Raw genomic sequence first — 24059 nt, forward strand, 5'->3', positions numbered from 1 at the left:
ATATATATATATAAGAGTTTAGTAGGCTAAGAAAATGTAACTCACAAAGAACAGTACCAATGCCCTGGCAGTTACGGCAAACTCATGGTTTCTTGTCTAAAGCATCTGCGTTTTGTACAGAGACCAAAGTGTAGGCATTGGTAATTAAAGCTGGAGATAAGCACACACATGTCATCATTCACTGTCTCCTTGACATCGATTGCTGATGCCCTGCAGACCAAGAACACAACCCAACTAAGAAGACTCTGAGATTTTTCTTACCAAAAGGTAATGTAAAGCACGTGCATACACAAGTGTAGATTTTAAACTACAGCTAGCTCAGCTCCCAAACTTACAGTGACCAGTAACATTTAAATACATACACTAATGTTCTTAGCATCAATGGAAGCCAAGAAAAAGATATTGACTTTCACAAAATATAATGAATTTAATATTGATAAATATAAAAAGACCCAGACTTTGCACCTGGGTTTCGTTGGTTTGTCTCCAGTGAAAATTGGAATCGTTCGAACCGAAGCTCTGATTGTCTGGGCATGATTTGGCGAGGATAAAAACTCAATTCCTGTTTGGTGCGGCTAAAAAAGAAACACTATTGTCACGAAAAGAAAGAGGATAGTATTAATAATGTTGAGGATGAGGATGTTACAGATAAACGGGGAAGAAGCTGTGTGAAGACGCGATTAGATTGCAAAGAGATTAGATGAAGCCGCAATATCCATCCCGCTTAACGTTTGAACACTTCCTGGTCTTCAAATCAGAAAAAAAAAAAACCTAGAGATGGCCATTTAGAGAGATGAGTAGAAGATCAAGAATAAAGGATAAGCAGCAGAGAGATGAAAAGAGCAAGATCTCCAGAAGGGTGAATACTAACCTATTTATAACGGAGATCTCGACGGACGCATTGATGAAGTTAAGTTCTGTTACAGGGAGAAGGAGAACGATGGATCGTCATTCTCGCCGCCGAGATCAGACTCGGATGAACGAAGGCGATAATTAGGTTTAGTGGGGTGACGCTTTATGCATGATGTTACTCGCAGGAAGTGACGAACGGACCGAAGCCCAAATTTGCCAAAAACAAAAAAAAAACTCGTACGAAAACGGTGAGTTTTTCGGGAGGGGGACACGTGGCGGCTCCAGAACGCGTGACTTTCCTATGTGGATGATGACGTGGAGGCCTGTGACAGAAGCAAACAGTCTTTTATATAAAAGAGATATATATATATAGTGTGCATGTTAAATCATTTTTAATCATTTTTAGTTTGCTTATTCCATAATAATTTTAAAGAATCAGAATAATGTTTAAAATGACAAAATACAAAAACCTAAATGTAATATAATTAATTAAAGACTATTACTCTAAAAATTAAATTATTTTATTATCAGAATTGCATTTAAATTTATATGTATAATATGTTGAAGATAAAATATATACTAACTATAATTTTAATATTTATCAATTTTGTAAAAATAAATAATTTCAATTATAAAAATGTATAGCAATTTATTTAAAATCATTATTAATGTGTACAGTGTTTTAAAACATTTTATCCGTTTTACCTTTCAACTCTATAGTTTGGACCGTTTGATCCGCATTTGTTCCGTCAGATATGCTAGATCCACATTTGTTCCGTTCGATATATTTGATCCACTGGATCCGCATCGACTGATATGCTAGATCCACATTGATTGATACGCTAGATCTGCATCTCGACTGATCCGCTTTTTTTTTTTCTTTTGGAGCCAAATTATAACTTTCTCGGTTGAGAAATCAGAAAAATCTATAAATCAGTTTGGGGATTTGAATTATGAACATCTGACCATCACGTGACCGCATTGATTAATTTAATTGGTTACCTCTTAAACTATATGGTTACAAATTAATGTATAAATGTTTGTAGTACCGACATACTAGTGGGACTATAAGTTCATAATAGGGAATCTGGCCACATGAGTCATGAATCATGACCGGACATTTTTATAAAGAAATGAAGATCATTGAGAAGAATTTATTGGTCGACATCGAGTCTTATCGTAAACTGTTGGTCCATAGATTTTGCCACGTCGCACAAGCCCGTTATCTTATCTCATCAACTTGAGAAAAAGTTAAACTGATACTTTAACCCACATCATAATCGGTCACTTCTATCTTCATATTTAGTCTCATTGGATTGTCTTACAGTGACCAAATAAAAAAGGATTGTTTTTTTTTTTTTGAAAAGAGCCTTAAAAAAAAAAAAAAAAAGGATTGTCATACTTAGAATTTTCTTCATTCAAGAGAATTTTGAAGTTTTCCGTTTTAATATGATACTAGGTGATAGTCATGCGCGGAGTGAATAAATTTAAAGATATTATCAATTTGAATTTGTGCATGTATATATAATGTGACCGGTTTTAAAGTTATTACTTTTAATCTATAGATATTAGAAATCTTAAAGTTATATGCACAAATATTATATCTAATGATATATATCAAACGAAATTGTGCATGTATATATAACTTAAGCTTATTTGTTTTTTTAAATGCTTGTGTAATTGGTTAGGTGTAAATTAGATATATTTTATAAAAAAAAAATATAATAGTATGCAAAAACTTATATTAATTTATTATGAATTTAAGACATAACAAAACATAGGAAAATAGAATTACTGATTTCATCATAAAAATTATCATTATAATATCAAAAGAAACATAAGTAATAGAAAAATAAAATACAAAAGAAACAAATTATAAGGAAACAAATAAAAAACTGATAAAACTAAAATGATATGAAAATGATCTACAGAACTCTTGGTTTTCAATCCTATAGAGAAAAATAATAAAGAATTAGTTTACCAAACTAAACATACCTACTTACCAAATTCACTAAACGAAATGATATACCTCTTTCTGAAAGTATCGATTTCTGGGACATCATTGAGTTCAATATTCACTATCACTCTCTACATTGTCTTGAAAAGTTTCAAATCGGAAACGGAGTTAAAGCCAGCCATGAGTTTGCTTGCGAGAATGTTTTCATAATTAATCTCGAGAAGAAGGGTGTGGTGATTCGATGCATTCTAGACAACATATATTTATATTAAAAACTCAAACCGGTGTAGGGTTAATGACACAAAATCAAATCGCCGTAATTAAAGATAATATCACCTATGTAATTTCATATAACTTGCGCTCTAATCCCCTTATTAAAACTTACCTTAAATTTGAAAACATAATCAAACTTCCTTTTATATGACAAAATTGAATAAAATCAATAAAAGTAAGATTATTAATTTATTTAAACAATTTGAATCCATAATCTAACTTCCTTATATGCACCAGTCAAGTAATTTATAAAATTTTGAAATCATAATCGACTGACTCCCTATTATTACAAAAAATTTATCAAAAATTAAATCTGTAATTTTTGACCAATAATTAAGGTATTGCATAATAATTTCCATTTAGGAAACACGTAATAATTAAATCTTACCAAAATTGTGAATTAGAAATATGTCAAATTTATTAGAAGTTTCCTTTTAACAATCATGTACAATTTTCCTTGCAAATCAAGTTTATTGAATATTACCTCAGATTTGAATTTGTATTTGAATACTGATTACAATCAGTTTAAATTACATAGGATCGGGAATTTCAAACCTAGACGTATTTCTAAATCATTCACTTACCTAATTCCCGGTTAGTACGAAACATTCAGTTGCATGTCCGAACCGTATTTCTAAATCGTTGTGTACATGACAGCAAGTTTGATAAAGCTGAATGTAATGTTCATATGGGCTCTTAGATTTCTATAAATTTTTTAATGAAGTTCTTAAAATTTTAAAATAAAGTTTCCTTTACTCATATTAATATATATGATGGAATGTGTTTTCCAGAAAACTTTGCTAACATTGAATAAAATGGAGTTTCATACACAAAGATTAATCATGTAACATTGTTATTATTAAATAGACGTATTGTGTATAGTCAAAAAGACCAAGAACAATATTGGTTCTCTAAAATATATAATTGTTGATTATAAACATTAGTGTTATGCCATAACTGTTTTTATTTATCTATCTATCTTAAATGGTTAAGCTACAAATCATTTACACTGTCCATTGAAATATATTTGATGGACCATGGTTATGATTTAGAAATTAATAAGACCATTGTTATGACATTATAGTTAGACATGTCATAACAATGGTCTTATTAATATGGAACTAATAATGACTACGCATTAATTTATTTACCTAATTTGCGCAACCGTAGCACTGCACATTAAATGTTGACGTCTTTTTTTGTTTTGTTAGTCATAGCTTATAGTATATCAAGTTATAATATATTGATTAATGACAATTTTTGTAATTAATTTAGTTAACAAAGGGTTTTTGAATATAGGGTGTGAAAGAGCTTGTGGTGATGCCACGTAAGAAATAATAATTTTGATAATAACACATGAGTTAAAGGTTAGTAGGCGACTATAAAGCAATGGACATATCCTAAAATACATGGAGTAATTAATGTGGACCTGTCTAACGCTTCGGAATATGATGCCGACCATTGCAAAGTTCATTGTTGTCTCTATTTAATTTTTTTTTTTTAGAAAGGATTTTTTGATACCTCATCCGTTTTTTAATATAAGTCATTTTAGAATTGTGCACATAGACTAAGAAAATCATTATTTTTTTATATTTTCTAAACAAAAACATCATTAATTATTTACCTAACCAAAAATCAACCAATAATAAAATAGAAGGTATATTATCCTTGGTCATATAACATTAAGTGTTAATAAATTTTACATAGAAAACCGAAAATATCATATAATTTGGAACATAAATTTTTTTTCTAAAACTACATATATTAAAAAACAGATGAAATATTTAACTGGCTACTTGTTCCCGATTGCAACAGAAAACAAGTTGCAAATTCACAACAGCTCCAGAAAATCAAAGATTCAAAGTGCAAGGGCCATTTGTTCATATTATATAAAAGCCTATAAGATCCACGACACTAACCTTAATGTTCAAATTTGATTTTTCCGACTACTTTATCAAAATAAAACAGTAAATAGAGGCTAACATTTTCTAAAGTAGAAGCAACTAACTACAGGTAAAACAAACCTACAAAGAATATATATATTTTTTTAAAACCTATTAAGAAGTACAAACACACCCGTTAATTAACCCTGTTTCTCAAGATTAGGTTGAATTAACCCTTTCAAGCAGATACACATACGACATACCCATGGCTAGGTGCCATTGGAATTTGGAAGTATGTTTGGGCATCAGGTTCTAGAAAGGTTTTTTTTTTTACTATCTGGAGGTTATTGGTCAAGACCCTTAATTCCCCAGGTCCGGGATCCGGCCGGTACTGATACCATTTTGACGTAAAGCATCCCTCGCACGGTGGATCGAACCCAAAAGCACAACATCACCAACGTCTACGCTTAAACCAACTGGACTGCTACAGCTGTGGTAAAATTTTTTTTTTTTTTTTTTTTGAAAAAGGCAAAATGGTTTCTTAGTCTCAAATTTTATTTCATTCAAGTATAGAAATTTAGAGATATTTTGAAAATCTGTCAAAAGAAATCATCCCAAAGCTGTTATGTAAGAAGAAAAAAAACTCATCCTAAAGATTTATGAGGTTAATATACAATGTATGTTACATCCAACCAAGGTTCGAATATGCTAACGCAAATGGCACTGTCACCTCTGCAAGATTCTTGAATACAAGGTTATAACTATACTTTCCCAAATTTGTAAGAAAAAAATTTAGTTGAAATCTTTAATAAACAGCCTATAGACCCCTAATTATAATTTTTCTTATATAAATTATTTTTTTTAACTTGAATGGTTTTATTTTTATTTTTCAGGATTTATATAATATATTTTTATTTATATAAATTAACTAATTGTTTACAATTAATTAATATTATATATAAATATCTAAATTTATTTTACAGATATGAAACACAGATAAATTATTTTAAATTATTTCTTAAAATTATATGCTATGTAAAAAACTTGCATGAGAATTTTATCTTTATGAAAATATTATTTATTAGTTTATTAAAATGCAATACTTTCTACAAAAAGAAACACATATAAAATTATTTTACAGATATACATATAAATTATTTTACAATATTGTATAAAATGATATCTTATGTATAAAAATTTGTATGAGAATTTTATCTTTATGAAAATATTATTTATTTATTAATTAAAATGTAGTACTTTCTACAAAAAGAAACAAAAATCGTTTTTATCTTTATGATTTGATGCGAATTCAGATTTGGCTAAGGAAAAAAAAAGCTAGAAGCTCAAGTTGCTGAAGCGCTTAAGTATGCTTTAGAGAAAGAAGAAGAAACATGACAGGCTTGTTCTCAACTCAGAGAAACCCATAAAGGTTTGAAGATGCTGAATAATGGGACGAATCAGCTATATTATCTTCTCAGTATTGGGAAAAGTGATCGATATGGTCTTAGATTTCAAGGGAATACTTCTAAAGTTGAAGGTGTTTTTGTATCAGCCGAAAAAATGAGGTAATAGCTATGTTTGCTACAAAGCCAAAGGTTAAGGTGTATGCAGGGTATGCAACAAATGGAAAGACTGTAGTGAAGACTGCAACTGATGTGAAGAATGTGACTGCTACGAGTAATGCTACAGCGACTGCTTTGGATAAAGTTTCTGACTTCAAGACTACATCTCAACCAAACTTTCGGCAAATTATCATCACTATGATGTTGTTGGGCACATTAGGCAAAGGTGTTTCAAGTTGTTGACAGAGAAGAATCAGATGGAGCAAACTTATGGTATGAGGTGTCATGGTCCAATATGTTATTTTAGCGCATATTTGACGTGATTGTTTGAGGTCTGTTCAAGGAACTAATCATGGAGGATTTGGACTCATGAATACGTGGTGTAGAAGATTTGATCACTATGGAGATGGTGGAATGAGATTTCATTCACTTTGGAAGATATAGATCTTCATATTAGTTTTTGACCATGATGTGATTCATAGAGAGAGATTTAAGACGTGGTTTTTTATCTAGAGGTGATGAGTTCACATGAATAGTCAAAAATAGGGAGATTGAAGATGCAGTTTGCTGAGATGTTTTGTATCAGTTCGTGAAGTAATATAGGAGATAGTACATGTGTGTGTCACGAAGATGAGGTGGGTTGGAGTTAGTGTTTTGTGATGTATGTGGGCTTGTTAAACTTTGAGAATAGCCAATATATTTATTTGGAATTTTTTATTAAGTACAAATGATATTACCTGAAGAGGAAAAGACAAGAAAATTATTGTTTAAGATAAAAAAGAAAGTTGTTTAAGTTTCTTTTGGAAGAATTTGGGGAGCAAGTTCTAGATATGGATACAACGAGGACGTAAGAAACACCCCAACCCGGAAATCTTTGAAAACTTGTGAAAATCTATACTATATAAAAGTTGAGGGTATAAGCCATTGAAGGCTTCCACATAGGATGTTAAACGACCAATAGGAATATGAAAAATCAGCATTTTAGTTTGCTATTTCTAAAAATTTAAATATTACCTAAAATCATTTATTTCAAAATAAAATATAAATCAATTTAAATATGGTAAACTTATAAAAGGCAAAGAAACATATATGATTCAACTTAATATATAATATGTTTCCGAAAATTAAAATAAAATATCTTACAAAATAATAATTAACTTAAAATGCAAGGTATTTAAACAATTATAACCATATAAATTTAAAACACATGATTTTTAAAGCTTAGGTTATATGCTATTGAAAATATTCAATAAATAAAACTTAAAACACATAGGATTTAAAACAATTAATCATAAAATGAAAAAATCATTATTTTAGTTCAATATTTTCAAAAATGTCAATATTTTCAAAAATTGTTTATTTCAAAATAAAACAGAAATCAATATCAAATAAGAAAAGCTAACAAAGGTAAAAAGATTATAAATATAAGTTAACTGAATATATATAAATTTTCGAAATTTAAAATAAAAATAAAAAAATGCAAGGCTTTCAAACAGTTATATCTATAAAAAAATAAAAACAAGTTATATTAATTGTTATTAATAAATTAACAAAAAATAAAACCAATATCAAACAAGGTAAGTTAATTTAGAAAATGCAAGACTTTCAAAACATTATAAGTAAATAAATTTTACTCATGATTTTCATATTTTAGGCTATATGCTAATGAAAATATTCACAAATAACAATAAGGAAAACATTATAACTGATTATTTTAATACACAATAGAATTCAACATCAAATAAGAAAAACTAATAAATAAATCATTAAAATGGAAATGACTCATATATATACTAAATATTACAAAACAAATTAACTAAAATAAAATAAAATATAAAGAATATACGTTTTTAACTTGCATGAACACAAAATAAAATATACTATTCAAAATAAAATTTCAAAAGTGTCTTTTCAAAATAAATTAAAAAGCAATATCAAATGTATTTTCTTTAATAATATTCAAATCAAGGAATCACATAATCCCAATGAACAAGGAACACATTAAAATATAGGGTTTGAAGTGAATGAAGAATAACGGTGAATGAAAACAAAAAAAACATCTGCGATAGAAAGTAAATCTTACAAGTCGAAGACAAAATACGATAGACAAAAAATGCATGACACTAGAAAATACCGGATATACTTGAGAATAATTCCAAACCACATGATGAATTCTTATAATCATTAGTTTGATTCACTTCATATACATATAAAATTTAAGAAGCTCTATGTTGAGTTATGTCGAAGAAAATATTTAGAGAATAATATTTATAAGATAGATGAAAAATAAAGATCCTAAGAAAGCATGTCAAGTAAGTTAGTTCAGGTTTTTAAGAAAACTTATAACGAAGATCAACAATAAATTAGCATGAAAAATAACATAAGAGGATAATAGAAGGAACAATCAATATGAATTTATTAATATAAATATACTATCTAAGTATTATAATCAACCAACTAAAAACATACAAATTTTGAACATTTAAAAAAAAGTCTCAAGATTACAATGAATACGCTATTGAAGACTTTTGCTATCTTATCGTTAGCATTTAGCAACTAAAATTTTTTTTATCAAGATTATGTAATTGTTTTTAGAGGATCTAAATCTTCATGTAAACTCCAAAACAAAAAAAATATATTAATTATTATACCAAAAATAAATTATAATATATTATAATACATTATACAAGCATACAAGTTTAACTACAATACAGATAATTAATTGAATAAAGTAGAAGATAAATCTAATACTTTAGATTCTCAATTATTATTAATTCAATAAATAAAAATATTACATAACATTAGTTAAATTCATTGTATTTACTTTACTTTTTATATTATCTTACAAATGCTATTTAATATTAACTAGAGTTCATCAAAATATTTATAGTGATTAAATTTTAAATCTAAATATTAAACTATTACGCACACACACACACACACACACACACACATATATATATATATATATATATATATATATATATATATATATATATATATATATATATAACAATCACACATTAATTGTAAAGTTTTTCTGATTACAAAGAAAAATTAGATATTATGCATATAGTTCAATTGTTTATGTTATTCAAATAAAATATATGTAAAATGTATGATAAAATATTATAATGTATTAACAGTTTACATGCATCAAGTAATTTATATAATATTTCAAAATACAAATTAATATTTTTCAAAAATTATGAATATGTTTATAAACATATATAAGTATTACATTTATAAATACAAAAAACTAAATAGAGGGTATAGTTATAAATAAACATATATAATAAAATCAAGTAATTTATATAATATTTCAAAATACAAATTAATATTTTTCAAAAATTATGAATATGTTTATAAACATATATAAGTATTACATTTATAAATACAAAAAACTAAATAGAGGGTATAGTTATAAATAAACATATATAATAAAATCAACAAACATATTTGAAAAAAAAAATTACAAAAATCAATTACATAATTAGTTTAAATTTTTTTATAAAATTAAACTAAATTATTAATACAAACTCGCGCTACGCGCGAGTATAAAATCTAGTTTCTAAGTAAAAGATCAAGTCAAATTTTATCGGATGATAATGAGAAATAGTGCAACTTTTTAAATGAAACACGTGACTAAATACTTGAAATCATTTAGTTTACAATAAAAATATCTTTTACAAAACTTCCCAACATTACCCAAGTTCGAAACACCCTTCCCGATGGTCTTTATAGCCTCGCGCTCCGGTCCATACAATAAACCTTACCTGCATCGCAAAAGGAGGCATGAGTATACAAAATTACTCAGTGTGGACTCTCAAAACCACCCAAATGCAACTCAACAATCAAGCAATCAAATTCCACGCTTAATTTTAACAACCTAGCAATCTCATTCTATCAACCTAGCGATCCGTTTCCATCATTTTTTACTTAGCCATTTTCGTATTACTCATCCATTTTTATTCATTCAAACTAACCACCTAGCATCCAGTTATATCATTCCTTTACTTTAGCATTTCCTAACATTCCGACCAGAAGGTCTAGCAACCTACGGCCGTAGCCAATCCTGCGACTGTAGCCAAATCTATGGCCGTAGCCAAATCTGCGGTAGTAGCCAAACCTGCGGCCGTAGCCAACCTGCGGCCGTAGCCAACCTACGTCGGTAGCCAAACCTACAACCTGTCGGTCCAATACGGCCCGTAGCCAACCTGCGGCCGAAGCCAACCTGCTGCCCGAAGGTCCATAACGGCCCGTAGCCAATCTGCGGCCGAAGCCAACCTGCGACCCGAAGGTCCATAACGGCCAAAGCCAACATACACGGCCCGAAGCCAAAACATGATCATAATATCTTTACAGTCTGAAACCAAAACATACTTTCCTTATTTAATTTCATTGCTCAATCCCGTTCTTTCCTTAATAAATCTCATCATTAATCCATTTTTATATCGTTTTCTACTAAACATACTAATTTTTTTCAAGATCAATTCTATGTTCATTTTCATAAACATAACATCATCACACACAATCTAACATGCAAATATCCTAAGAACGCAAGAACGTTCTTCAATCTTTGAGAACCATATCAAAGTACGAAGAACGAATTTTCCATAAATAATTCCCCTAACAAATAATCTTCATCCTAACAAACCAACTATGACAAATATACAAATTATTAAGTTGCCAAAAATCACGCCCTCACCTTAGCTGAATCTCAAGGATTCGAAGACTCTGAACTACCTAGCATTTTCAAGCGATGAACTCATTGACTCCTCCTTGCTGAACCGCTCTTCTCGGACTTTCGTCTTTACCAAATTGTTTCTGCTCTCTAACTTCTCTCTATTCTTGCTTTCTGAATTGTGTGGAAAAAATGAGAGCTCAAGGGGTTCTTATCTAGGATTACCCAAGCTTTCTCACCAAGCCGGACACTTAATGCCAGTTTCCTTATTTGGCTTGGTAAAAGTCACCATCAATGGCTTGACTTGATATTTTTGATTCTTTCCTTAGCTGACTCCCGCAGATCTGACCTTCCTTTTGTATTATCCAGCAATTATGGCTAGTCAAACTTTCCTTACTTGGAACCCACATTATCCAACAGCCGAACATTATTTAATTGGTCTTGCGGTCTTGATCTCTCCATATGTATGCTCTGATCATTCAATGATCGGTTTACCATCGCTCAACACATTCTGAATATTTTCCATGAGCTCTCTGAAGATCTGGCACTTAGTTAAAATACATTTATTCTTCCAATCTTCACGAATACAAGTGTCTCCACACTTAGAAAAATAAGCTCCTTGTAGAATAAAACCTCTCGCGTTCTATTTTCTTAAAAATTAAAAATACTCTGGGAGCGGGTCGCTACAACATACCTCTATGAAGAAGGTGACTCTGAATATGTGCTAACGTAGTCGTTGACGTACTTCCAGAGTGTTGGAAGATTGAAATATATATTCAAGGGGAGTTTAGCTCTGGATTAGGTTAGCCTAATAAATCAAAGTTTAGACTCTAGGGTGAGTTTTAGCTTAGGATTGGGGTATCCTAAAAGATTCTTGTAATAGAAAATATTGTTGTAAACGCTTTCTTGTTCTAGTGAATTCGAAAAAAAAACTTTGAGTATTCTATATTTTCTGCACTTTATTACTCTGACCTCACTGCACTTACATAGCCTATGAATGTCTGTGGTTCAGATTAATGATGGCCATTGAGTGCATTTTTGGTTCGATGTCTGGCTAGGGATGAGAAGTTTACTGGATGTAACAGGTGATCTAGGACCGAGTTATTTGGGAGTGATTCGCTCTGCTACTATTGCTGAAGTTGTTTGAAAATCTGGGTGAAATCTTTCCAGCCATGGAAATTGTAGATTTCCTCATAACTATGAAAATATTGTTGTGATACTTCCACATGATCCTCTCTCAGGGACAGAAAAGATACTTTGGAGGCATGACCAAGATGACTTCAAAACATGCTTCTAGGCTGCTCAGAAGAGTAATGTTCCATGGCATGGCCTCATCTAGTTCTCTCAAGCTATACCTTGGCAATCATTAACAGCCCGGCTTGCATTCCATGATAGGTCATCCACAGGAGTCCAAATGAGTAACTGAGTCATGACCCAATAATGTGTATTATGTTGAGAAAGAAATGAAATCAGAGATCATTTGCACTTTGCATGACTGTATTCATTCACTGTTTGGATAAATAATGCAGGAAATTTACTTGGTGCACCAATTACACCGGACTGGGAGGACACTATCACAACTCTCTTGCATGCATCAAGGTGTTATATTGATAATACTCTCCTACGAATCAGCTTTCAGACTGCATTTTATACTTGTTTTAAGGAAATAAACTCTATTAGAGATCGTCCTGAAAAAAAGGGAACATCAATTGTTATGGATTAATGTATAAGAACGTCGAAATGAATATTTGTGAAGAATGTGGACATTATTTGAAAATAACCATTTCAGAGAGAATTGAGCTTTCGATTGACCCGGGTACTTGGAATCCTATGGATAAAGACAGGGTGACATCCTCATATGATTCTGTGAGACATGAAGATTCCCAGTCCCGTGCAGATTTGATGATGGATAACAACGTTGTTGAACAGCTCCGGGAAGAAGAACATGACACTAGGACTCGGTTTGAGAATATGGAGGGGTTGTTCAAAGCCATGATTGCTCGGCAAACCTGAAGGCTATGTGGGCGTGGGAGATCAGATGCTAACCATTCACCTCTAACACACCGCAAAGGAGCATGTGGATTTTGATCGACGCACTGATGCCTTTAGTTTCCAGCTGCATGAAGACCTTAGACGCAGTAGTAGCTAATTTGTTTTATTTTCTATTTTCAAATTTTATGTTTGAAATATTTTAAATATTTATCATGTTTTAATATTTATCATATTTATATTTCTATATTTAAAATTTAAATTTATTATTTTCCAAATTTTGAATATTTTGTTTATTATTATTTTTGAATAAAATATCTACGATATTAATTGGTTGTAACTATTACGACCAATTAAGATCGACAGTCGAAAGTATGAGAGGTAATTGTACGTAGTCTTTACGACGAATTATGTTAAGACGAAGCTTTGTCGATTTGTCAACATCGTGACCGTTATGACGATATTATATTAACTTGTGTGTTACGACTCGCGTTTAACGTGATTTGCTTTTTTTTTTGTTAGTTTGCCGTATGTGAATTTGTCGTTAATCTAATGTTTTCTTGTAGTGTCAGTTTTGTATACGTTTTATTATATATATAATAATATATATGCAAGTTTTGAGAAAGTACCATAGTTTAGGGGTTTGGTTGTTAGTATGTCATGACTCATGACACATCCTAGATTAATAATTTGTATTAAATATAACTGTATATAGAGAGTTACTAAGAATATATTGTAGTCTAATGATTTGGGTGTTTGTATTTGCTCAATAACTTGAAAAAGATGTCAATTTTTTTAAATTGTTAGTGAATGGAAAATTACTATAATGCCATTCATTCCTTTCATCTCAACTCTGACAAAAAAAAAACTTCAGTGAATCATTTGATTTTGTACTTGCAAATTAAAAAAAAAGTATGTTTCCATTTTAAAAGTACAAAGTCTTCAAATCTTCAATATGACAGTACAAGAAATACTCTTATAAATTATATCCAGAAAGTACTATTCAACCAAATCTCCTGTAATTAATTTTTTACATCCTGATTAAAATAAGATTTTACATCAAAATATGGATTAGTCCTGAATTTTTTTGTGTGAAAAGCCACTATATTATCTTAGAGCCTTAGATGCATAATCCCACCCATAACTTGGAGTCAGCTTTTCGATATTTTGATTTAGGCTTTGATTGGGGACATGTGATGTAGTTGATTTGGTTTGAGCAAAGAGTAAGAATCATTGATAATTCAAATTATTATCAATCATGCATAAATTTTGATTTTTTTTTATTTTAAGTTTGATTTAAAATGTATTATAGTTGAGTTACAATTTTCATTTAGACCTTTTGTAAAATTGCTATCTCAAAACTTAAACCAACATCAACCAAAATTCCATGTTTTAGAAACTGAGTTAGATTGATTTTTCTATCTAAAAGTAAGTTTTCAAAACTGACTTATGTCACGTACGTTATTTATGTACGTTTGTAGATTTCTTTTTGCTTTGTAAATTAATTAAAAATATTATTATTTATGGTTCCAGTTCTAAATTATAGTAATATCTAAGTTTATTTTTCTTTGAGATTGCAACCATGATTTGGAATGAACATTTATAAAAAAAAAAATTGCTGTTATTAGATTTTTGGTTTAAAGTTCATGCTATTATTATTATTTCATTAATTTATTTCATTACTTTATTTCATTATTGATATTAGAATAAATAGTATTATTAGTGATCATAATGTTTAGGAAATAATATATATTAATTTTTTTTTCAAATTTTTATAGTAACTTAAAATATACATTTTAATTTATCTATTTTTAAAATAGCTTAATGGTTCATTTTTTTAATAATATTTTTACTATTTATATATTTATATATTCCATTTTTTTATTAAAAACCCATACTGCAACTTATACATCAAAAATGTTATTAGTCATAAATTTTAATCAAATGATGTCTTTTACTTTTACTGCAAACTTACCAAATAAAATTACAGTTTTTACCTATGTTGCATTGAAACTCGGCTGAGGGTCCGTTTCACGTTTCGGAAACGTTTTGGAATCAGAATCTCTCGGAAACTCGCGGAAACGCATTGGAAACTCGTTTCTTAAATATATACATATATATATATATATATATATTTATAGACGTTTCTAAAACATTTCCAAAGAAAAAAAAATCGAAAATCACGTTTCCGCGTATCCGTTTCCGTTTCCATGCAACCTAGATTTTTACTACAAATTACATCGAATTATAAATCATACTGCAACTCAACTTTAATACTACGTGTTACCAATCAGAGACTTAAAAATAACTCTCCGACCCAATGATGGTTTTAAGCCGGGATATAAAGGAATCAACCCTCTTACACTAATAACTCGATAGGCTTACCAACACTATGGTTATTTTTTACACAGTTAATAGTTAATTTTGAAGAGCTATCTGATAGAACTCGAACATGATTTCTATTTAGCAAAACAGAACAAAAAGATTTCTTTATAAATCATCAAAACTTTGTATTTCTAGGAAATTCAACAATTTGATGAACTGACAAATCCTATATCTCTAGCGTCAATATATTACATATGAGTTATGAATGTGTAAAGAACTAAGACTCCGATTGGTGAACATTGATTAATCGTGGAAAAAATAGTTAAGCTGTGGAAAAAAATTAACTAAGTTGCGAAAAAAATTAAAACTTAAAATTGCAGAATAGCAGAATGCATATTATATTAATTAAAATATTTTATATGATATTCAGTTTATTACAAGGAAAAACAAACACCAAAATTAAACTAATTATTAAATTATATATCATATATATAGTTATGTTTTTATATATCAATAGTTATGTAATACTTTTTAGTATTTTTTTTTCTTTTGTAGTTATTTACAACATGACTATTTTAAAATGATATTATCATAAAATTTATTAATGTGAAAGTGTTGATTTTGTAAATAATCAAATAAACACACATTTTTCACTTTATGATATTTTTTTAGTATTTTTGGCACAAAATACAGACTTGCGTTCTTACATTTTTTCTTCATTCCGTAATTTTTGTTAATTGGCAAAAACTTTTTGAAATCGCCATTTAACACCATTCCACCATTCTGCAAAGTTACCAACGATAGCCTAAAAATCGTGTAGATAATCATATACTCTTCGGTTTTATCAATTTCCATCACCTCGTAAGAGTTGAACGTGGACTATACAAAACATAAATGTTCTTAATTAAACATTTAACTAGAGCTTGCGGGATTAATTTTAACCTTATGACATTTTAAACATATAGATGTAAGTAATTTATATATTTTTTTAGGTTTTTACGAACCTATCTGGGTCCAGAAAAATCCGAATCATGTCCAAAAATTTATAATATCCGAACAAAGTTTAACTTTAAAATAAATAAAAAAATCGGACACTGGAAAAACTGATATGTATACAAACGTGTATATGAATGTACATGTCTAACTGATTATGTAAATAAAAAATGATTATTTGTTAACTTATTTGAATATAATAGATATATAGTTTGATCTGAACCCCGTGCAGATAATTGTTTTTAATGTTATAAAAACCAATAGTTTTATATAATATATAAGTTATACATTATATAAAACTATTGATTTTTAAAAACTATCAATTTTAAAAAATATAATATAAATTTACCCGCATTATATATTAGTTTAAAATGACTTGTCTACACATAACATTCTTATTCTTTAATTTAGTTATTTATTATTCAAAATAGTCAATTGGACTAATTGTTTGTTTATATATATTTTTACCATTTGATTTACATTGAAAAATAGTTATAATATAGCCTTTTAACATAAAAAAGCCTTTTAACATAAAAGTAGATAAAATGGGTAAGATACTTTATAAGTAAATAATGGGGCCAATATAATAGAGTAAAAATTAGAATGAGCCTATTAACATAAAAATAGATTAAATGGTTAAGATATTACGAAAAATAAAAAAATGGTTAAGATAATTTAAAAGGCTTACGATGAGGATTGTGCTATAGTAAAAAGAAGAGTTATTCTTGGGTTCACCCCCTAGGGTGAACCTTTTTAGGTTCACCAACCAATAGAAAATTATCATTTTAAATCTAGTATCTTTTAATTAAGGAAACCAAATAACTTGACAAATTATATTATTTTTTCAAAATAAAATTTAAAAATAAATAAAAATAATATATAAAAAACGAATTCAAAAAAAAAAAAATGTTGTCAACAAAACACTAAACCCTAAACTCTAATTTATTTATTTAATTTTTTATTTTTTATTTTAAAAGCATAATATAATTTGGCAAGTTATTTTGTTTCCTTAATTAAAAGATACTAGATCTAAAATGACAACTTTCTATTGGTTGGTGAACCTAAAGGTTCACCCTAGGGGGTGAACCCAAGAAAAAGTCTAAAAAGAATATTGGCATATTGGGATTCCATATATGGCTTAGGGAATGGCTTACGATCAAATGTCAAATGGTTTTATTAAGGCAACTAAATTTCGATTATTTAGGAATGTAGTTAAATGATAAAAATTCCAGTGGCATCCCCTATATATCAATCGAGAATCATTAAAAAAGTTATAATCTTAAGTTTGTACTAATTAAAAAGAGATCATGCTTAGGTGTCACTTAATTAAGATGACAATTTAGCTTACGTGGCAGCTTAAGAATCAATTGAAATTTTTTTGGTCCAAATCCAATTACTAGGGAACATTATATTAATCCAAAATATAAGAAGCGTATATTCTTTTCTTAAATAAAAGCTACGGAATTACCTAATATGATCAACATATATATATATGACAATTAATGACTATGAATAATAAAGATTCAATAACAATTTTTGCATCTTTCTTCATTTTTGTTTAATTTTTATATTATTAAAAAAATAAACAATCACATTAACCATATAATATTTTGAATTTTTTTAAATGACTTTAAATTACGAAAATGAGGAAACCTTATATGTTATATTTTAAATTTTTTAAAACGACTTTAAATTACAAAAAAATGAGGAAACCTTATATGTTATATTTTTCTTATATGTTACATTTTTTATATGTTATATTTTGAATTTTTAAAAACGACTTTAAATTACAAAAATTTAAGTTTTCCTTAAGCATACAACTAAAAGCGCTAACATGACATGTATCAATTCGATGGTTAATCTGAAATCTTCAAAACCATATGGAAGATAAATGTCAAAATAATTCAATTGTGGAAACAGTACTGTTCACTTTTTTCAAGAATGTGTTCGGTGGAAAAAAATAAAGTTTTTATGTCATAATTTGTTTAATGTCCAATCCGATCAACCCATGATATATTAATTGTAGTTTAGTTCTACAATTTTTAATAAAAATTGATCCGGTCTATCAGAAATAAATTATATAATAACAACAAAAAGTATTGTATATGTATAAATAAAATGATCAAATATATAAAAAAATTATCGATAATATATACAAATAAATTTACTATCTTAGTTTTATTGTTATTATTAAGAAAAAGTTAAGATTAAATTCTACTTGTAATTCAAATAGATTAGATTATCTTATAGCGACGTATACGATGCTACACCTTTTTATGAATCGACATTGTTAAGACCTCCTGAGGCGTCAGGGAGAGATTTTAGAAAAGGCGCTTTTGATTGTTTTAATTTACCATGTGATTGTAAGGATATAACTCGTCCTTTCAGCGGAGTCTGGAGTCTGGAGTGTAGTGTAAACTTGTACTAATAGAAGTCTCTTTAGAGAAAGAAAAAAAAGATTTAGCAAATACTGTACATGCCATCTCAGAAAAAAGATATTTTAAACCATCTACGAATCAATAGTCATTTACATTCAGCATTGCCATTCATTTTCAAAATCATATTAAAGAAAACTCTTTTGATGGTGCTTTATTTTCTATCTTTAAACTGAAGTAATAAATAATACATATATTCGAAGGAATACAATCATTCACTCATATTATAAATATGATTTAAAAAAAAAAATTAATAACAAAACTAAGTTTTCTATTTAATTTATTACTTTAAACTTAAAAAAAACTATGTTTTTGGACAACTATGTTTTATTTTATCACATTAACTTTTAAAGTTAATTTTATTTTATCTCATTAACTTTTAAAGTTAATTTTAATAATAATCTTTAACATAGTAAAAACGGAGGCTGGCATGTATTCATTATAATATTTGCACTATAATTTTTAAAAGATGTATAACATTCTAGTAATAAACCAATTTTTCTGTAACATTCTAGTAATTTTCTCTAAAATATATTACATACATAGCTCACAAAACGTGCAAAATTTTCAAACATTGCAGTAAAATAAAACAACAAAGAAGTAAGAGGAGCACAGAGTGAATATCTATGATTAATCAATACTTAGTGAGCAGCAGCAATTGAAGATCTCTTCACGAACCTTCCTTTCATTCGAGGCCTTTTCTCAGCATTCAATTTACGTACCTCGTACCTTATCTTCTTGGAGAACAACCTTGTCCTTCTTTTCTCCCGGTATCTTGAAACTCTTGCTTCTCTACCAGCCTCTCCCATGTGTAAACCTAGGCCGCGAACGTAGTTGTGATGATGAGCCTCTCCTCCACTTTCAACCTAATTATTCACGACACAATTAAGTTTTGTTGATTAGAGACAAAATGACTTTTCTTTTATGACACTATTATTAACAGCCGGGGTGTGGTCACCCGATAAAAGATTTACTCTACTAACTTGCAATGAAATATATATTTTTTACATCTTTTGTTGTAATTGTATAAAAGAATGTAGTGATTAATAGATAGAATAACGCAAAGGGTGGCATACATACCATGGAATCGGTTGGGCAACAGAGCATGTTGAGGTCTATTTGAGGTGGCTCCCGGGCGGTCCATGGTGTTCCTTGACCTCCCCAAGTGGAAATCACCGACTCGTAATCCAACCTAAGCATATGAACCTTCTCATTCTTCTCTTCCTTAATCGAACAACTCATCTCATTCACTCCCACGTCTATCATATTATTCTCCACATCTTGTTTCTCATCTTCTTCTTCAAGATTCGTTTTTTGTGAGTACTCGTACTCAAAACTTATTACAAATGGTGTAATCTCATCAGCGACATCTAGATCACACACTTCTATTGTGGCTAATTCTTCCTCTTCTTCCACCTCCTCTTTTTCGACCTTGAGCATCTCACCTAACCCTAGCTCTTCCATATTGTATTCCCTATCCGTCCCTCCACCGAGGAGAATCTCCACATCAGCTGAGAACTGAGCCAGTTCCGTGTCGGTCGGGAACAAACCATTCAGACAGCTTTCAGCGTTGTCATCTTCTTCGTCGCTGCCCTTGAAACACATGGACATCAACGGTAGCTCGATTTTTGACTCCACAGATTCGTTAAGGCATTTTTCATGACACATTGGGTTCAACACCGGCACCTCAAAGATGAGCTGCTCTTCCACCTCAAAGCTCTGATCCTCTGAGCTCATCTCCGGCACAAGATCATGGAAAATCATTGTGTGGCTCTTCTTTCCCCCGCGTGGCGTCCGAGCTTTACGTGTAAAGCCCTGATGCCATGTGGGTGGATGAGGTGGTGAGGAGGAGTCGTGGCGTTGCTTTCCGGGGCTAGCCGATTTTAAGAGAACCCTCTCGTGCCTGCGGGCAAGTGGGTTGGCTGAGTGGACCGAACCGTCACAAGAATGGCAAAGGAAAGCATCATCAGCTGCGCAAAACCAACGTGCTCGCCTCTTCAGGCAGCTGTCGCATGCCCTCGCCGTCTTTCCTCCGACCACATTAGCCAAATTTTTCATCATGTTGTAACTCTACTTATCTTTTTCACCATCAACGAGAACTAGAAACCCTTACTTTGAATAAAAACTAGTTGTCAAGTCTCACTTGCAAAAAGAATGTTTATCGAACTATGAGTTATCTCTTCAAAGGTTACAGTTATTGAGAAGTGGCTATAAAAAGGGAGACTACCTTTTGTTTTTATGAGGCAACGAAAGGTTAATTTTAGAGGTGTTGTAGTCTTGTACATGTCCCACACGATGTGAACCCTTTTTGGGAGTATGATTACAATTAAATTTTGATGCACTTTTTGTTGTTTATGAGACCCATGAGGGCCATGGAGAGGTCTTATCTCGATTCTTATTGGTCGAGTTCATCAAGATGATCCTCTTGTTAGTGTTTTGTTGGTCAGCCTCTTAATCAAATGGATTTTTGTATGGTCCACTTGTCATTTTCGCTGCCTAACCATCCCTTATTTTTTTTGGAATTTGCTACTTTTAAAATTTTATTATAATCCATTATTTTCCATGGAAAAGTTGGATAGTATGGATTTAGCCTCGTGAATTTGTGGAAAGCGAAAGTTTTGATTGGTTGTGTTGGATTGAGTCATAGTAATCAGTTGGCCATCTAATTATGGTGTTGATATATATACATCTTCATTTTCTACATGGTTATCTTCAAATTTAAGAGACAACGAGCAACTGTTAATATTTTGTTGTGTGTGTGTATGTTTAAAATTTCAATTTGGCCCACTTTGTATACTGTGTGTTTATATATATAGCTTCGGATGAATTTTTCTTACGTTCACCCCCTACATGTTCACCAACCAATAGGATTTAGTTATTTCAGATTTAATATTTTTTAAAAAATAAATAAAATAATAAAAATTTATCAAATTATATTATGTTTTTAAAATAAATAAAAAAAAATAATAGTTAGCATTTTTTTTTTTAATATTGTTAACGATGTCAGCAAAACACTAAATCTTAATCCATAAATCGTAAAGTCTAAATCCTTGGGTAAATTATAAACCCATAGATAAATCGTAAACCCTAAATCATAAACATTAAAAACTAAATTTTAAAAACTCTAAATTCGAAACATTAAACCCTAAACTCTTGGGTAAACCCTGAACCCTTGGAGTTTGGGATTTACCCAAGAGTTCAGGGTTAAGGATTTAAAGTTTAGTATTTCTAAAATTTAGTTTTAATGTTTAGGATTTATCCAATAGTATAGGATTTACCCAAGGGTTCAAGATTAAAGATTTATGGCTTAGTATTTCTAAAATTTAGTTTTAATATTTAGGATTTAGAGTTTAGGATTTATCCAAGGGTTTAGGATTTATCCAAGGTTTTAGGTTTTATCTGAGGATTTAGGGTATAGGATTTAGGATTTAGGGTTTAGGGTTTATTGTTTAGTATTTTGTTGACGGCGTTAACACTATTAAAAAAAATTCTTGTTTTGGTAATTACCAATATTTTTTATTTATTTTAAAAATATAATACCACTTGACAAATTATTATTATCCTGTTTCTTTTTTTTAAAGATATTGAATCTTAAATAACTAAATCATATTGGTTGGTGAATCTACGTGTTCGGATTACGTAGGTTGAAGTAGAAAATAATAAGTAGATATCGGAAGAGAAAACTGGAAAACGTAACAAAAACTAAAGAATGGAAAAAGAAGTGCAAAATTAAATAACATTGGATTAAAAGAAAAATAAAGATAACTATCAACTATCGTTTGTGCTGGACCACATCAATATGCAAAAAAAAATTCAAAAACAGAGGCATCAACCTTTTGTTGAGAAGATAAGAGGACCTATGGAGAACATGTACAGTTCCTGGCTTTATTCGTTTACTTGGAAAATGATGTTTCTGGTTTGTGGCATTTGTACGAACTGAAAAGACGGAGTGATTAGTTATTGAATAAATTAGATAAGAGATCACTAAACCTTAAACTTTTTTCCTGTACATATATCTAGGAAATCATTTATGCACATATATGTGTATATATTTATATGGGTAAAAGCTTCGAGCTCGGAGATTGACACAATCTTATTTTTTTTATGATCAATCTGACGGACCGAGATCCAACTAACCGATTTTTGGGGAATTTGTCCACTGATGTTTATTAGATCTAGTTATTTGCAATGGAAATTAGGTATCTATGTTATTTTGCTACACAAATGGGTAAATCTGAGATTGAAGAAACATGTTGCAACCCAGTTTAAAATTTATCACAAACAAAACGCGAAACTCAATTACTCAAGCCCTGACACCATACAACATGCGACCTCTCTGATTATGTTATTAACGATGTTTATAATAACAGAGTGAGCAGCGGCTAGGGTTTTGGCGACTCCTTAGGTGATTCTCGAAACTGGCAAGCTCCTCCTCAGATTTGGTGTTCTGAGGCTCTCCTTGCCAGGAAAAAGAGATCGGTGTCCAGTACATCGGTGTGAAAGCCTTCCTGCTCCGTGCAGTGTCTCTGTTTTGTTTTTCTAGACGAGTTAAAACTCCTAGATCTGTGACGTGAAGAACAAGTTTTACAAGAGAAAGAAGTGTATAAGGTTCCCATGTGTAGGGTTTGGTTTTTGTTGGCTCCTCTGATCATAGGTACAACGTAACGTAACAATCTCTCTCGATCCATCGCTCAGATGAGTCGCTCTTATGGAAATCGAGGAAGGGGAGAAAACTCAAAGGCAACTAATCGCCGACAGGATAAAGATGATGACATCATTCCTATTCCAGAATTCGACTATTCCGACCTAATCGAGAAATACAAGCTAACGTTAGTGGGACGCATGTTTGATATTGATGGTAGGAGTGTTGATGCCTTGATCAAGCATATGCCTAAAAGACACATGTGGGATGTTGAAGGCAAAGTAAAGGGAACAAACTTGGGGAATAACAAATTCCAGTTTGATTTCAACAATGAACAAGACCTCCAAAAAGTTCTCCAGAGACGCCCTTGTCACTTTAATAAGTGGAGTTTTTCACTGGAGAGATGGATCCCAACAATTCGAGAAGACTTTCCGGAATCCATGCTGTTTTGGATGGCGGTCTCT

General features: G+C 30.2%; 1 protein-coding gene and 1 long non-coding RNA gene across 2 annotated transcripts; both read right to left on the reverse strand.

Annotated features, from left to right (window-relative positions):
* Nucleotides 1-34: 34 nt before the first annotated feature.
* On the reverse strand, nt 35-1055 carry LOC106325849. The gene is made up of 4 exons (XR_001267066.1): nt 872-1055; nt 647-771; nt 466-575; nt 35-210 (listed from the first exon to the last, which is right to left on the reverse strand). It is a non-coding gene; the product is annotated as an uncharacterized LOC106325849 (long non-coding RNA).
* Nucleotides 1056-19432: 18377 nt separating this feature from the next.
* LOC106319164 (zinc finger protein CONSTANS-LIKE 6-like) lies at nt 19433-21170 on the reverse strand. Its single transcript, XM_013757417.1, has 2 exons — nt 20034-21170; nt 19433-19819 (listed from the first exon to the last, which is right to left on the reverse strand). Exons 1-2 carry the CDS (start codon nt 21012-21014, stop codon nt 19595-19597), a joined length of 1206 nt encoding a protein of 401 aa, XP_013612871.1. The 5' UTR covers nt 21015-21170; the 3' UTR covers nt 19433-19594.
* Nucleotides 21171-24059: the final 2889 nt, after the last annotated feature.

This window comes from Brassica oleracea, chromosome C2 (genome assembly GCF_000695525.1).
Source record: "Brassica oleracea var. oleracea cultivar TO1000 chromosome C2, BOL, whole genome shotgun sequence".
Lineage (NCBI taxonomy): Eukaryota > Viridiplantae > Streptophyta > Magnoliopsida > Brassicales > Brassicaceae > Brassica > Brassica oleracea.

What these genes read in the sequence shown, in the direction of transcription:
- LOC106319164 (XM_013757417.1), bottom strand. Translation starts at nt 21,014, where the DNA reads ATGATGAAAAATTTGGCTAATGTGGTCGGAGGAAAGACGGCGAGGGCA. An exon ending in GTTGCCCAACCGATTCCATG is followed by an intron (nt 19,820 to 20,033) that starts GTATGTATGCCA and finishes GTGAATAATTAG; the next exon opens with GTTGAAAGTGGAGGAGAGGC.